The sequence below is a fragment of the Bombus huntii genome, chromosome 18 (assembly GCF_024542735.1).
Source record: "Bombus huntii isolate Logan2020A chromosome 18, iyBomHunt1.1, whole genome shotgun sequence".
NCBI lineage: Eukaryota > Metazoa > Arthropoda > Insecta > Hymenoptera > Apidae > Bombus > Bombus huntii.
The window spans coordinates 4,161,415-4,178,398 of NC_066255.1; the positions used below are offsets into that span (position 1 = coordinate 4,161,415).

Genomic DNA, 16,984 nt, shown 5'->3' on the forward strand with positions numbered 1-16,984 from the left:
CGCCTCAGTATAACTTTCAAATGAATAAATGGATAAAAATTCCAACTGCATATACATATAACTAAATCATGGATGTTTATTTATAAAAAGTTATATTCTTATGAATATGACTAAATAAATGGAATATAGACAGAGACTTATCTCGTCTACTAAATATTGCAAGGGCTAGATCGTATATATTTTGCATATTTCAATTTCTCATAAACACACGAATACCCGCGCTCTCCTTACGACAAGACAGAGAACCCTATCTTTCAAACTCGGATGAAACATCAGGCACGACACAAAACCTAAGGACCGTCATCCGATGTATCAACGTATAACCGTGATCAGTGGTAATCTAGTAGAAAAAAATAATGTGAGCGTCAGCAAATATCGAAGTAATAAAATTCTCATTTACTCCGGCGCGTTGGCCGTCGTCGTCGTCGTCGTCGTCGAACGTTGCCGTCACGTTCTCCTCTTCGTTCTCATCCTGGCAATCCGCAAGGGTTTAAACCACGGCGCGGAAGCCCGACGACGACTCGGCATTCCGCGGAGCACAATTTACGAACAACGCTACACTCTCTTTCTCTTTCGCCCTGTTCGGAGTTCGGTTGGGTCTGTCGTTGTCGCAAGTTGCGGGCTTCGGTATGAGGCCACGTTTCCACCGAGTCCTCTCCCACTGTGTATATGCGGAGTAGTTTGTCACAGTCAAGTGCTCGCTAAGTATGCGCGACCATTTGTCTCCGATCTTCTATTCTGGCACCGGCGTTGTTCTACGCTCGCCGCAAACAGAATTAAATGTTTCTGCCGCGTGCTCTCTCTCTTCGCCGAACGCATCTATACACGCTATGCACACGTATACGTATATTGTATGTTTCATCAGAGCGCATCGCCACGGTCGGTGTCATTTTATACGGCGATCGCCATGGCCGCGAGAACTTGGTGCGCAGCCACGTTTTTCTCCGGAACGAGAGCGTCGCTCGTTTCGGCAGTTCCCAGGAATTTTTGTCAACCAGCTCTTTCTATTATTTACGCGCCGCGCCACGATCCTTCATCCGTGGTGCGGTAGACACGACCGGTAACTGCACAGACAGAGATCTGGCGTGCGAAACTCTGTCATTCTCGCCCGAAAGCTACTTTCGTTACTGTCTCGGTTAGCAGCGAGTCCTCAAAATAGAAAGATTATATCTTTCGCTTCGCAATTCTATCCTCCCTACTTAAAATGTCCTGGTTACCATCTTGAAATCCAAGAAAACTGAAATTCTTTTTATCACTTTCTTTGCGTCATCTTTCTTTCTCTTCGTCTAATTGCAACAGATTGTTCGATACAACCTTACTTAAAGAGGTAAAAATATCGCGAGTAACTTTAAATATTTCAATCAGCGTCGTGTCTCGAAAAATGTACAAATGCCGATGACAGAATATTTTCAAGAGCACAGGAACATTGTATTACTTTAATCAAATTCCCGAGGTGCATGGATTTAGAAACAGACATAATAGCCGGCAATTCTCGGAATATCTACGTCGTTAATAGTCGTAGTCCCAGAACATACGTCTATTAACGAGGTAATACCATTGAAGTATTTCGTTTCGCCCACGATTTCACTAGAAAGGCAAGGAATATCCGAATTAATTGATCCCACGTTTTACTCGATTCCTCGAGTAGCGCGTCTAGATAAGGAATAAATTTGTGCGACTGTCCGCTCGAGCTCGTGATAGAATCATTAGTCGATGGGTTCTCATTGACCCGATAGATAGAGCTTAAATATGGAGGATTACCAGCCAGCCAGCGTACGTAGAGGGGGTTGAAAAACCTCGGCCACCAAATTATTTATAGCTTATAGCCCTCATAGCGGGAATAAAGCGATTTATATCACGGTGATATAAAAAGAGCGTTGCTTTTACCGAAAGTCCATTAATAACGATTCGCACGGCGGCCTCGTAAACGATCACACTTATTATTTATACTCACCACCAAAGAAGATGCATCTGTTCAATTTTTTAACGGCGCGATAACGTGCATTGAAAAATTAATCAACGTCTGTGTACGCGCGCTATCGATAGTCCGAAATTATATTTATTCGAAATCAATAAAATAAAATAAATTAAATAAAAGGAAGGAGACTGAAAAGAGTCAATGGCTATTTTCCTCGTACCAGTTCGTACTCGAGCTCCGTTTCTTTAAACAAAGAGCTTCTCGAGACAGTTTTTCAACTTTCTCTCGAAACGTTCAGAATCGCGACGGCGCTAGGATCCGCGCTGGTGAAGCGTGGACCGACAAATTTTTATTAGGAAAATTTATTCCGTGGCCTGCGCTGCTCTGCCTCTCGTTATCTTTCATTCGCGACGGCTCCTCTCGCGTATCCGCGCAAAGCAAATGTACGCTCGACATGCCGGGTAAAAGCAGGATCTCGAAATGCACTAGCTTTTAAGGAATTAAATCTGCTCGATCCGACCGGGTTCACGTTGCCATTCGCGTTATTGTTTTTCTACGTATGAAATATTAATTCTGTCGGCCTCTGTATTTCTCTCCGTCCCGATATCTCGTCCTTGCAGTCGCGACTGCCCATAACGCTTCGCCACGATTTTCCTCTTTGCCAATCGCCAATCTTCCGTTAGATTTTATAGCCAAGCAACACGCCTGACTTTTTATTTCTGTCAAACGTTAGCTAGTGCCGACAGTTAAGTACCACGAGCATGAAGTAATACTTTGCGAAGATTAGAAAATAGTTATTAGGAAACTACTTCTCTTTCTCACTTATCGTCGCGTGTTACTAATATAATGTGATCCTATTTGCGAGGATGAGTTTAGCTATGAAACTTTCGACCGATAGTCGTGGCTACGATTGTAATTGTACCGTACCGTATCTATGAGAAATAAGATAAAGCCACACTCATCCGCTTATCCGCCTTCTCCTCTCACCCTCGCGTACTATCCGAATGTAGCTAATCTTGCGATGGATAACTTTGCACCGGTAAATGGAAAGTGACAGATCCCTTTTCCATTGTTCGTATTCGTTTTCTGGACGGTATACTTACGAAGGCAGTTCGACCCACAAGCACGGGTATTACGTATAACCGCAGCAAATTGGCCCAGTTCTACCAGAGGATTTGCTTAACGGTACCTTTCACGGCGGAAACTTTCCGCCGCAAATTTCTCGTTCTTTTTTTTTTCCAGGAAACTGGAACGGAGTTTCTCGACCAAACGACACGGTCGCGGCTGTCCGACGCGGGAGAAAAAGAGCATCGCGCCGGTCATTATGATGTCGCCAAGAGACAAGGGGATGGCGAGGTCACTTTGAAACTTTTCCTGGACGAGTAAACAATTTATCAGACTGAAACTAAAACATAAAGGGAAAACGCACGGTGCTCGCGCGCCGTCTCGCAGCCTCGTGGAATTTTCACGCCGCGCGACCCTTATCGCTCCTCTAGACTTCTCGCCAGAAGTTACCGTGTCCGGGGACTTCAGTTCGACGAGTTTTATCTGACGGCCACTTGCGCGAACAGCGGCAGCAAGTTGTTGGAAGAGCGGCCAGAGAAGCGAGGAACAAGAAGTCGAAAACGAAACGCGGAAAAAGCCCTGTAGCCCGTGAGATCGCCAGAGATCGCTTCGAGACGTGTTGCCAGAAGCGACTTTGTGTTTTCTTTTTCTCTTTTTTATTCTCGCCGCTCGGGACTTTAAAATTCGACACGGATAACTTTGTAATCGAACTTTGTTCAAGGTATATGTAGTGGAATTACAGAAACTGCATAGAGCACATGGAACAAATAATATTGATTCGATATTTCGAGCGTCTTCCTTCTTTGTTAAGAAAAAATAATAATTTTAACACGTATAAAACCGTGTATTCAACGTCTATACCGCTCAACTGCGAAGAAATGCAATATTCGACAAAGAATTTTACCATTCTTGGTAACTTGACGCGATCTTTAACTTCAGCCATTGGTTCACATATCAAAGTCATGTCCAAAGACAGTAAATCTCTATTACTGACTTTCTGAACAATACTGCGCCTAATCAAAATGAAAATTGCACCTAATATATTACGCATAGTTGAACAGTATGGTTTCTTAAGTTACTAAACAAATTGCGTATAGAGAACGCGATATAATGAAAATAGAATTGAAAGGTGCAAACATAGGAATCAAATTGGCATTAAAACAAACACTTCTTTTTCCAATTTTAGTCGATAGAGTGGATAAAACCGTACGTACATACATACGTACACTATATTGCACAATGATGGCACGTACAGTACATTGGTTGTTTGATACTTGAAACCGGTGCTGCGTAGAGGTTGAGTATTTTCCGGATTTGCCGGCTAAGCGGGCGCGTTTTCAACCGTGGTCGGTCAATAAGCGCGAAAAGGAATTATGTGGGGAATAAACACGATCTCTCGACAGGGTGCGTCTCGCGCGTCGTCAGTCAAGATCAAAGCGCGAACAAACGGTGGACGATGCGTCGTGACGCGTGGACAACCGTCGTACTCCGCCGCTTAATTACGAATCCTTTTCGAACGAGGCCACTTCTGTGACTCGGCCCGACACGTCTGTCCTCTGTTCTCTCTTTTTCGTTCCTCGCCGGGTTTACCTCGCAGTACGTCGCGATTATACTTCGCTTTATTAAAGCGTACGCCGACGTAAACGAGCGTGGTAATTGCAAGCCTCGGCTCGTTTCGTTGTGTCGCCTTTCGCGTCCCGAGTTCTTGCAGCTTAAACGGTTTAAATTGACAAAAGCTGGTCCCCACGGCTTAGAACGGTTTCGCACTGTGTCTTGCCTTTCGGACAAGGCATCGTCCAGATTAGAACCGTGGAAACTTTCGTCGATGTATTTCTAACCTGTCGCTATTTTATTCGCAACCTGATGCCGTTTAACGCATTGGACTACTTGGAGTTGGTTTAACCATGGAGAAGCGCATGCGTGTAACGTACGCTGGTAGAAATTTCACGAAAATAACAGCCTCTTGGAACGTAAAGTGACCAAGTCCAAGTTTTATCAGTTTCTTTATTTCATTGGTACCTGCGCGTTTGACGTACAATCCTCGAGGAACAAATTACGTACTTCAAAACACTTTTCCGTACTCTTCGATTTATGAAATCGATTAACGTAGTTTCTGAACGGTACGGTAGAGTTGTTAACTCTATTTCGTAGAGCGTCTTCTATTTAACAGACGCATGAATAAGGCCCCGAACCAAGACATCAAAAACCTTGATATGTTTCGCGATCGCAACACGCATCGCACGCGACAACTTTCCAATAAATGCACCCGAGTGTCCGATACCGGCAAGCTTTATCGTCGCGAAAACTCGATAAAAACTTTATTTGTCACCGAAACGAATCTCGAAGCGAAATCGGGCAAACTCGTTCTCGTGAATCAATCGTTCCAATCGGTACCTGTTCGTTTTGGATGTCAGAGATCAAAGCGCTACTTGAACATTTTCTCTGAATTTTGTAAACAGATTCTGAAAAAACCTTCGCCTATTCGTTAAACTCTGGTCATCGTCATGCATATATTCTTTGAAAATTCCGAGGTTAATAACGCTATTAACTACTATTGACCCTCGTTCACCGGCGGCTGGATCATCGTTATCGCGAGCATCGAATACTTTGCATATTTTATCGCTGTGCGATGATTAAACGTATCAAAAGATAATATAGTAAACGAAAGCAAAGACGATGAAATTTAGTCGCAGAGTCGGTCAGAACGTCGAATTCTGTTTTTCAAAACTAACCGACTATTCCCGATAATATCGTAAACGTGATCTAATAGCAGTCTCAAACACCGTTTTCAAGTACACAACGTTATTACACTCGGCGGAAATTTAGCAGACAAACGCGACAAATTTTCACGGAATGGCGTGTGGAGCATGTCGGCACGATAGAGCAATCGGCGAGGTTCATTGTTCCACAATCCTGTTTCTCGGTAATTGCCTTAATCGGCCAGCATAATACGGGATTTACGATACGCAAACGGTATCGCGCGATCGACAGAAACGCAGCCTTATTGCCGTTTAGCACGTGTCGCCAGGCATCGGTCTACTTTTCCGTGCGTTTCCATTTCCCGCCCTTTTTCGACGCTCGACCGGAATTCAAGGGATCTCCGCCCCCGCGACCCGATCGAGGCCGAGTCGATGAATCGAAACTGCGCGTTCAGCCGTTTCGCACATGACAGCCCTGAATTTAAACGGGAACGTTGATTAGCACTCAAACAGGGAGACGCTGCGTTTCGAGAGGGATCGCTTTATGACCCATGCGCCAATTCATCGAGTCGTTTCGGCCGTATTTTTCGTTTCGCTCGATGCTTTCGAAGCAGTAAGATATCTGTGCGACATTTTGGTTACGATGACGAGGACGTTTCATTTTTTCAACGGCAAAATCGGTTCGCATTTTACTGTAAGGCAAAGTTACTAAGAGAAATTTGGATGCGTCTGCCGATAAGGGACATTTCTTGCAAAATCGTCTTAAACAGTACTCTAATATCGTAAACACTTTTCTTTCTTTGCACACGTATCGCGATATTATAATCTGTATGAAAGTAAATACAGCGATCCATCGCACTGTGAGATTTCGAAGCGACCGCGAGTAGAAAGATACAAAAACGAATGAGTGGGTCACGGGAATATATGTATTTACATACTTCTATTGTGTGAAAAGCGGTGTAACGCGATCGCCTACTAATATTAAACACGCCACGGGCAATGAATTCAGTTTACTTTTGAAGCTTAAACTGCACTATATATGTACTCCGATATGAATTACGCGGTAGCTATTTACGGCGATATATTAGTTTAATAAATTGACAGCGATATAAGTATTCAATTAGTTGAACGTTCTAGTATAACGGTAGAATTATGGTGGCAGAATCCGATTTTTCCAATAAAGTATGAAAACGCATAAAAGATGAAAACGGATTCAAAATGAAAAGAGTAAATAACTTTTCAACGTGGGTTTTATTTATTATCGTATCCGGTTCTCGACCATCACCGATCTCTCTCTGTGTAATTTAACAATCATCAACCGATCAAAAATACCGTAACGAGCAACCATCCCTGAAACCACCGCTGAATGGAAATTTATTCTGCAGTATCATCCAATACATTTATAAAAAAAAAGGGGGGGAAAAAGAAAATCAATTTAAACTGGTTTTTCCGGACTGAACTCGGGTCATTGACTATCTCTCTCTCTCTCTCTCTCTCTCGCTCTCTCTCTCTCTCTCTCTCTGCGACGCATTTCGCGAGATTCGTCCATTTTCTCGACTCAGCCCTTAAGTACGGGCAAGTTTTTGTAAATTTCCTATGCCAAATAGAAAGAAGATTTACAAAGCTAAATACAACGTCAAATAGAATCATCAATGAACTATTCTCATGTCTCGAATCAACGACAGTCATATTTAAAGGATCAATTAGAAACCTCTTCCACGCAATGTTCCTCCTAGTAGAGATTTCGTTTTTATTTTCACTGCATCTTAACGTTCGTTGTACATTCTTTCTTTTTTTTTTTTTTTTTTCAAATAGAAGCTACGCGAATATCTTCGGCTCCAACGACATTTGCACATACTATTGCGTAACAAGGGTTAATGCTCGTGTCTTCGTTCGCGCAATTTGGCAGACGCAGTACAAGTGAACAGGATTAAAGGAAAACGAAAACCTTCCGACACTACACGTCAGGAGTCATCGCGCCACTAGCTCTCGAAACAACGACTCGCTGAACCGAGTATTCCTGGTATATCCATTGTCGGTTCTATATTAGACGCCGAGGACAGCTCGCACGACCTCGCAGATGGCACTGAACCTCTTATTGTTAGCTCGTAAAAATCTTTCCCTTTTGTTTCTAAAATTTCCCCCTTTGTTCTTGAAATATACATACTTGAAATCGTCTACTCGTCGTACAATGTGTATTTTCAAACACAGAACGGTGATCGGTAAGGACACTATTTCCACGTAAGAATTCGTTTTACGATTTAGGTAAAAAGCATGCGATTGAATTCACTGGCGAATCAAGGGGGAAATCTTTACCAAACCTATTACCATCGCTTTGAGAAAATATAGGAAAGAAAAACTAACGAATTCTCGATTTGTGGCTTATAAAATCGCGCAAGACAGATCTAATAACGTTATTTGCCCGGCGATTAGGCCGATCGTTTTACTCTACTGGATATATATCTGGCGGTCTGCCAACCTTCTAACGTCGAGTCACGAGAGAAACGCAGATGCAAATTTAGAGTCGATCAACCATCGACTTTCCTCGAGTATAGTCGAAGAAAAAGGTTTCGAGCGTGACTGAAAAACGTTACCACCCTTTTCAACGACCCTAATTCACGAAGGGGTCGAGGTCTTGCCCCGGCGAGAATTTTTTCGCGAAATTCCGCTCGTGCACCGCCGGGGATCTGGGTCAATGGGCGGCTGCAACTGCCATCTCCTAGTAGAGTCTAAAGGGTTACGGTAGTGGCGTCATTTTCGGGCGAGCCGCACGCGGAAATAAAATCACGACGAGGCAGCGGGCGCAGCTGTAATCCGGCAACGGTACGAATTGCACGTTGCGATTGAAAGATATTTTCAGATGCGGGGAAAATTGTGAAGAAAATTGTGAAAATTGTCACCGAGGGAGCTTGGGCGATAGTTAACTGTAAGGACACGTACACCGGTCGCTCACGATTTTCTTCTTCTTCCTCCGTTTCCCCGCTCGTTCCGATACAGGAAAATATAACGAAAAACTCGCTTATCGCTCGTGTACGATACTACAAGGGTCATTGCGCGGAATACTCGAGAGGAAAGCTGGAACGTAATACAAGAGTTCTCATCGAGAAGTCTAGATCCTTTTTTTAAACCATAGTTTAAGCACTTATTTCGAAGGACGCGCTACTATGTTGCTGGATGTTCGATACTATTATGAGATTTGTCAGAGTTTCGACGATAATATGCACGATACACGAACACAATACCTTTGGTACGTAAGTGCAGTAGCATCACTCTCGGTGACCTGTACTTTTATTGCACCGCTAGCTGGTCTAAGGACAGACTCATTCACCTAGGCTGCCAGACAGTCTCACGATTCTAAATAGGTAGAGTTGCAGAAATAATTTCACATACAGTTCCGTCACACGGTCGATTCTCTTCTGTCGTTCGAACATTAACGATATAGACTTCCATTGTAACAAACATTTTCCTATTCTTTGTATAAATACGATAAAATGATCCGACAGAATCAATCTGAATTGGAAATCCTTTTAAGCGGAGAGGAGAGATCCAAACATGACCGAATTTGTCTCCGGGCAGAAACGGGCATTCGTGACGCTAGAAAACGTATCTCACCCTCATTTCGAAAGCTGACACCGACAAAGGGAGAGAGAACGAGGAAAGCGAACAGAGTACAAAGAAGAGAGAGAAGGAAAACAACGAGGTTTACATGGAGAGGGAGGTCGCAGAAATTCCCGGTTGCCTGGTCGCGAGAGAAGCCGTATCTCTTCGGTATCTCTGAAATGCGATGGTGTTTCGCGCGTAGTTTTCCACACATACACACATACACGGGTTCATACAGCGGAAGTTGAACGTTAGCCGGAACTACGAGTTCCTCTTTCTACCTCTAACAACTATTTGCTCTCCAGGTGACCTTAATCTAGGAAATGGTCACTAAGAGGTGTTCTCTGTGCGAGAGTAAGCAAAGCGAAACGCGGACAAACGACTGGGGAGACAGAGGATAACAGCGGTCACGCGACAGGACGAAGAAGTCAGACAGAGGGGCACAGCAAAAGGAAATAGAAAACGAACGGAGAAGCAGCGGATGAAAAGGGATCGCGAATAGCACAAGACACGGAAACGTTGCATGGAGGTGCGTGGAGCACGCGCGCGTTCCGTTAATGTACTTTATCAGAGAGGAGGCACGCGTTGCGCGAGCTTTTCCGAAATAAGGTCGTGTAAATTCAGCAGCAGGTCCGTCCCCCTCGGTAATTCCGAGAAAGGGCGCCACTTTGCATTAAGGCTGCGCCACCGTTGTCTTGCGAATCGGTTATGAAACGGTTATGCGTCCGCCGGATTCTACTTAGCTTCGCGTACGCGACAGCGAATTAAAATGTAGCTCGCTTTTACACGTTTCGAAATTATCGTTCGCGGATCTGCGTGGATCTTCCACGCAGAAAGTGGAAGAAATCTTGCATTTGGGACAGAAGTTGCCGATAAGTCGTTGAAATTTTCCTCTACAAACAAAAAGGAAAGAAGAGCGTTACAACAGACGGAGGAAACAGCACGTAACGAAATTCCATGCACAACAGATTCGCTCGATATTTGCACGAGCATTTTAACAACGACAAAACTGACGACGAACGAATGATTCTAGAAGGCAAACTTTGGCTTGTCATTCTTTTAACAGTCGCCACTTGGTTGCGCGAATATTTATTGCGCGGTAAGAGGTCGTCGCCTAGGGATAACGCAACAGGAAACGGGTAGACGTCCATTATTCCGAGAACTTGGCTCGACGGTCGTCGTCCTTTTGCCTCGCATAATTTAAAAACGAGACTAACTGGGTCGTCATCCAACAGGTTCTCGATCTTCGTTCCAAGTATCCCGGTCGGACGGTTGCGAAACGTTCAACGACGCCGGGATGGTTAAACGCCTAGAATTCGAGCGAGATGAGAACGACGACTGCTTCGTCGAAACGAGGATAGCCGGGGTCCACGGGGAAACTCGGTCAACGACTTAACCAGATTTACCCGGGAAACTTTCAGAAAATTGACGAAGGACGCGGGACGTCGGCGACGACGTCCTCGTCGTCGTCGTCGTCGTCGTCGTCGTCGTCGTCGTCGTCGTCGTCGTCGTCGTCGCCATCGCTGTTGCCGCTGTTCAGGACAAAACATCTTCCAACGGAGTTTTCTTACCTCCTTGTCGGGAGCTGAAGGCACCGGTGCTTCCAGCGATGATTAGAAGCAGCAGCGGGCTTAATAAAGCTCTCGAGGAAGGCAGCATCTTTCCTGTACTCCTACCGGCGCCTGCGCGACACAGGGTCCTTTAACCGGCTTCCCTCATCACAGCCTCCCTGGAAAAAGAGAAAAGAAAGGGGAAGATGAATGATAAGAAATTGTCGACGAGAATTGGTCGGACGACTCGTTGCGTCGTTTAAGCCGATCCCATGTATATCTACTGAAAAATCAAACAATAACGATGTAAAGATTTCGCCAAGAGTTAAGACAGAGAGATAATTCGATGTACCGATAAACGATATTAAGATGACAATCGCATATGTAATTGCAAATTAGATTAGATATTCCTGATTACGGTTACTACTGGAGTAGATTAAATGATAAATATTTGATACTCTCTAACTCATGGTCATAATCATGGTTCTAAAACCATTACCTCTTGATTTTGTTACGAAGCATCGAGCGAAATGCATGTCGGATGGTTCTAAAAGCTGCGATTTCGAAAATGAGATCCTATTTTATTCAAACACCGGTCGATACCATCGACGAATTTATCAAGCTTCTGTGTGTCGATTAAATCTTAAATTGAATAAAATAGAACGCCAATATCGTTCTCGGTTTAATTTCATTTCCAAATAAAAGATGCTATCTTTAGTTTATTTTGCACGCGTTCTTATTTCGCTGCGCAACCAATCCAAACTATTTTACTCTAATGGGATTGTAATTGTTCTTCGATCGAACCCACAATGACAACTATGTATCTACAGGTACATCATAGCCATTTGCCTGCTAATGGAAGCGAGTTATCGAAACAAATTTCAGTGCATTATGCGCCGTGCTTTCTCGACGCCGACAAAGCGAAAGTTAACCCTTTGTGCCGTTCGTCAATTGCAATTATCCGCGCTGCAAGGTGATTACCCGTGTAATTCTTTTTCAGCCGGCGATATCCTACGGGCGAGACGGCCAGCTCTTTTTCTTCGCTTTTCGCGCCGATCCGCCGAGTTAATGAGGCCGGAACATTTAATCCGGCGTTCATTAAGGCATCAAAATTTGTTATCTCGGTCGCGCTGCAGAATAAAGCATCCCGCTTTTACCTGCGTATCGTTGGAAGATCCCGGCAATCGTCGCCAATAAATGGCCAACGAACGCGACCAATATACTACCACTCGTTTCTTCATGAATCGTTTCGTCTCTTTGAACGTGGACCATTCGTACCATAGACCTACCTCACGTGTTATCTGTCATAGAACTTTCGGTCTCCCCAACACAGCTCGGAAAAAAATTAAAGGATATGTCATTTAGAAGTTAAGGGTTTCTCTCGTCTAAATCACTACAACTAACTCCAATTAACGATTCCTATGATACGGCGATATAATACAGCGACGATAAATCGATCACGTTGAAGTTGGAAATGGTGCGATAATAAAATATAAAGTTCCTACGATCTGACATAAAAATTCACGCTTCGCTCGAGCATTCGCCGTTCATTCTCTTTCCCTTCGACACCGAATGTTAACTCTTGCTAGACGACCGATTCGCCACGCGGTGATTTGCATATTAATTAAATAGCAATTAACTCGGAATATTCGTTGGTTGTTTGTTATATTTCGACGACGAGTAATCGTCTGTCGCAATTTCTCCGTTATTATCGTCATTCGAATTAAAATATAATAAAGTTCTGTTTCGATCAACGATTGCGATCGTTTATTTCGCGTAATGAACATTACTCCATAAATTACTGCCATTTCACGCAAATTTCAATGGCAAACCGTTCTCGCAATCCTCAATACCATTTCTCGTGATTCCACACGACGACGATACTCTGCTGATTTTTCACCAGTTACCTTTCCCCTGTATTCGTCACGGCCTCGACCTGCTTCGATCTTGGTCGGGGATCGGGTATTTTTAACTCATCATTAGGGGTCATTAAGCTCCAGCAACGGGGAGAAACGTCGACAGTGACCCTCCGAGCCAATTGCGGCTTCGTCGCTGTTAAAATTAAAATGTCGACCTTAACGACGCCGGTTACGAAGGAAGGAAGCTTGCGTGTCTGTTACTAAAAGACCGCGTAAAAAGGAAATTCGTAAATATCAAAGGCATAAGTGCGTGAAACCGACAATAGGAATAAATGTTACGTACTTACGGTCAAATTTATTCTATTAGTCGGACATTAGATATCGATAAAAGTAGATGATAATAATACAATAGAACGATAATGATGTAATAATAAAAAAAAAAAACATCATAATAGCGATTGTATAGCGTCTGCACGATGAGCTGAAACGAAGGAAGGAAGCGACGCAGCAGACAACGCGATGTCGTGCTACGAACGATGTATTATCAGAAGAATCAACTGCTTCGAATAATTCCGATTCATCATAGTAGCGATAGTATCGAAAAGATTTAGAAACCTCTCCGATGGAATTTTGGAATTTTGGAATTTTCTATTTAATCTTTTAGCACGACGAATAAAGGGGTTTTACACTCACGTTGTACCGTAACTCCGCACTAAACAACGCTCGAAACTTCCTCGTGTAAAACTCATTCATACAAATATAACGGGCAATTGTTTGAAAAAGGAGAAGAAAACGGTCCACGATTACCTGACCCTAATTTCGCGAGCCACTCGTCGTCCCTCCATCGACGAACGTTGTACGCGCCTGGAGAAACCAGGTCCATCGTAATCTCGAGAGTCCACGAGACAGATCAAGCGTCGTCGGGCGTCGGTGTTTGCTCCAACTTATTTATTTTTCCGCGGAAGACAGAGCTTGGCCGGGAAGCGTAGCTCGCTCGACACTGCAGAAAGCGGAAAGAGAACAAGAAGAGAGTTGGCCCCGAGGGCGCGTTGGATTTCCATTATGCTAAACCGCAAATGGAGTCCTGCGATCGAGTGTCTCTCTGTGCCACCCCTGGAGGCGCACAAAGCCGCTGGAATAAGGCTCCTAAGGTGTAATGTTACCGAGAAATTAAATTCTCTCGTTCTCTGCGACCGCCTTCACCACCGGACTCACCCCATCGTCCGATTCCTGCCTCTCTTTTTCCTTGCCTCTTGCTACAGGCTGTTTCACGGGCCGTCCAGGGATTCCTCGAGCCAAAACACTGTTTTTCCAACCAGCCCTTCCTCTGTTTCCTCTCGCTCGTTGTTACGACCGTTCGCGGAAAGGCGCGGTCGCGAGGAAAACGCGTCAGCGAGAGGCGTAAATTCTCGCTACGATTCTGATAATCGACGCCGCGAATTAGTCGTTCCCCTGTTTCGATTAAGATAGGTAGCGGTAGTTCAAACGAGTTTAACACTGAATTGACAGGATCAACGTAAACTTGTATATTTAACGATATTTAATATTGCCACGAAAACGTCACAAATGATTTAACACGACGAGTACAATTAGTTTGTTGCAATAATTCGACCCGACTTTATCGTATCTCTCGATGTATTCGTTAGACTAAGCGACTTTAATTTTATTCGTCAGAATCTCTCGACGCGTTCCGTTCGAATCCTCAAATGATACTGATTGTCCCTTCGATTTTTTCTTCTGTCTTCTCTGGGAGACGACCCCACCACGCTCGGGTCACGCCACCGTTCGCGCCTATGATCACGTATGCCAGCTTCTTTGTGTAGATAAAATAACGGACCGGAGGCGAATCGACGTTTCTAGAACTCGCTGCTTGACGACAACTATGCCGCTATGTCGCTATATTGTATACATTTCGCCGATCCCATAACACGATCTGTCTGCGACACTGTAGTACCACGAGCGACGATTAGCCTCGTGGCGTAACACTCGTTGCTAGTCGTAAATACGGATGTGGCGGATCGGTATCGATAGGACGGCGACAGGTTGAGGTATCGATAGGACGGCGACAGGTCCCGGGCGATCCAGGGGGAGGCTGGTGGTCGTGGGCCTTATTTTTCCGATCGAACTGATTCTTCCCTTCGTTGCCCATCGATATCCCCACTAGCGTGCGTTCATTAGATGTGCCGCCGCGGCTGGCGCGTGTATGCTCTTCCGAGAAATTCGGCGGAATGAGCGTGAAGATATCGATGACAGATCGACAGTACGTCGTGTTGCGCTTTAACGGCGTAGCGCTTTGTATCACGGAGCCGTTGGAAAGTTCCATGGTCCGTGTCGCCACACGGATAAGACGTGCCACACAAAACTGGGAGAAACGTTCGATCGATTGTAATGGATTATCAATCTCACATGCATTTTCGATTCTACATTAATTATTAGATGGCCACAGCTACTGATCGTGTCACGTGATAAAGTGGAGCAAGCGCATATGGTAAAATTTCGTTCATATGAATCTGTCAAGCGACAAGAGTAGTGCATATAGGAAGAATTTACCGTTTTTTCCCTACTACCTATCATTTTTTTCATATGATACATAGATCGTGGATTTTTATGAAAATTTACATTTTTATGCAAGCAAGCGAAGATATGGAATCTGAATAGAGATTCGCCTCGTTCTTTGGATATCATTACGAGTATCTTACTTGGAAAATGTTGCGTATGTCGGTAGATCATGTGCGATCTACACGTATTGCACATGTAAATTTTCCGTAAGTGCATAAACATTCGCAGGGTAACAATAGTAGTTGACGTTCAGATAAATGATAAATGAACCCAGTTATTAAGAATTCATTTAATAGGATATATAAAGAGTGAAATTTTGCTTAAAAAAAATTAACTTCTTATAAACGCGAGTCCCCCTAGCCTTCTTCCCAATTATAGCGTAATATCTAAGAGCAATAGAGAGCACATTCGAGGGTGGAAAATCATCTTGGAAAAATTTCTTTCCGCAAACTACCTAACAGCGAACCTGCAAACAGTACCAGTCTTATTGAACGAGCTGTACGTTGCTCTCTTCCTCCGGCTTTCTTGTCACGGCACAAATGAACCCGCAGCACCGTGTCGCCGGCGTGCGCCGCTATCTGCACACGTATGCGAACAAAAGGATTCGCCTGACATTTGAGCTTTTTGCCGAGGAGCACGTCCTCGACGATGATTTTCTCAGGTTTTCTTCGCGTGAGCCAGGCCTTCCAGTCGTCACGGTGAATTACGGTGAAGAGCTCCTGGTGAATTTTGATCGCAGCCAAAGACGCTCGAGACCTCGCTGCTCCCCTGGCGACGCTCGTCTCGCCGGAAACGATTTCTCCGTCGAATCATCCGTCGTCGATCGACCAAAAGTAGAGCGTCTAGGTTTCCATCGCGACACGGACCTTGGCTGCGACTGACAAACGCGTTTCAAAGCTCGGGCGGTCTCGAAATTCACAGCAGCTTTTCGTCTCTTTGTTCCGCGCGATTCTGCGAAGACTGGACGTGAAACGGTGAAAGGTCGACGAGGTGGCGACCGTGGACAAACTAACCGCGCACTTTTATCCAGGCGTCGGCCCTATCGCGGACAGTCTCGAAGAAGGTTTTCGAACTTCTCCGATGCGAAATGCAGCGGAAATGCGAGATACCAGTCGAGACGCGGACGAACACATCGATTCGAACCATGATTCTAGCGCAGTTCTTCCAAAACTTTACAAAGTATAAATATTGAATCTCTATTAGCAACTGAAAACTTTGCGCGCAAGTTAATTTTACCGACTATCAAATGGAAAATCTATGAACGCTTCTTTCCCCCAGTTAGGACGAGATATAATTAATTTTTCCCTTTAAATCTGATTTTCGAGTCTTCGCTCCTTTTTTTGTTATTGCTTTTACTTTCTAGTGGAACAAAAGGAGAAAAGAATAAACGATGCATCCCCATTTTTTTCTTTTTTTTGGGGGGAGGGGATATCTTTATAAGATCTGTGTAAAATTTTTGAAATATATAGTATATGTCACAATAGTCAGACCATTGTCAGTTTTCGTAATACGGTGTTCTACGTGTAGTATTATAAAAATTTCATTATATCTTTTCGAGTCATGAAAGTGGAAAAAATGGTACTTGTAAGCATCGAAGTACTTGATTAAAATCAAATTCTCGAGACGTTAACTTACACCGCTACGATCTTCAACCCATCGCGTGAGAATCTCTACACGGTAACACAATAACATCGCATTACTGACAATACGACATAGAAAATGGTAATTTTCCTG

The 16,984-nt window shown here is 44.1% G+C and overlaps 1 protein-coding gene across 11 annotated transcripts in view; it reads right to left on the bottom strand.

Moving 5' to 3' along the window:
- Positions 1-16,984, bottom strand: part of LOC126875473 (uncharacterized) — a 259,178-nt gene that overhangs the window by 118,092 nt on the left and 124,102 nt on the right. For 8 of the 11 annotated variants that reach the window (XM_050638405.1, XM_050638401.1, XM_050638406.1 and 5 more), the window contains one exon: positions 10,854-11,011. The exons of 1 other annotated variant lie outside the window; for it this stretch is intronic. In XM_050638405.1, the coding sequence (XP_050494362.1) occupies positions 10,854-10,941 (88 nt within the window). In that variant the 5' untranslated portion in view covers positions 10,942-11,011. Of the gene's footprint in view, positions 1-10,853; positions 11,012-13,498; positions 15,252-16,984 lie in introns of those variants that run through there. 2 more of the 11 variants (XM_050638404.1, XM_050638402.1) reach the window with 2 other exon arrangements.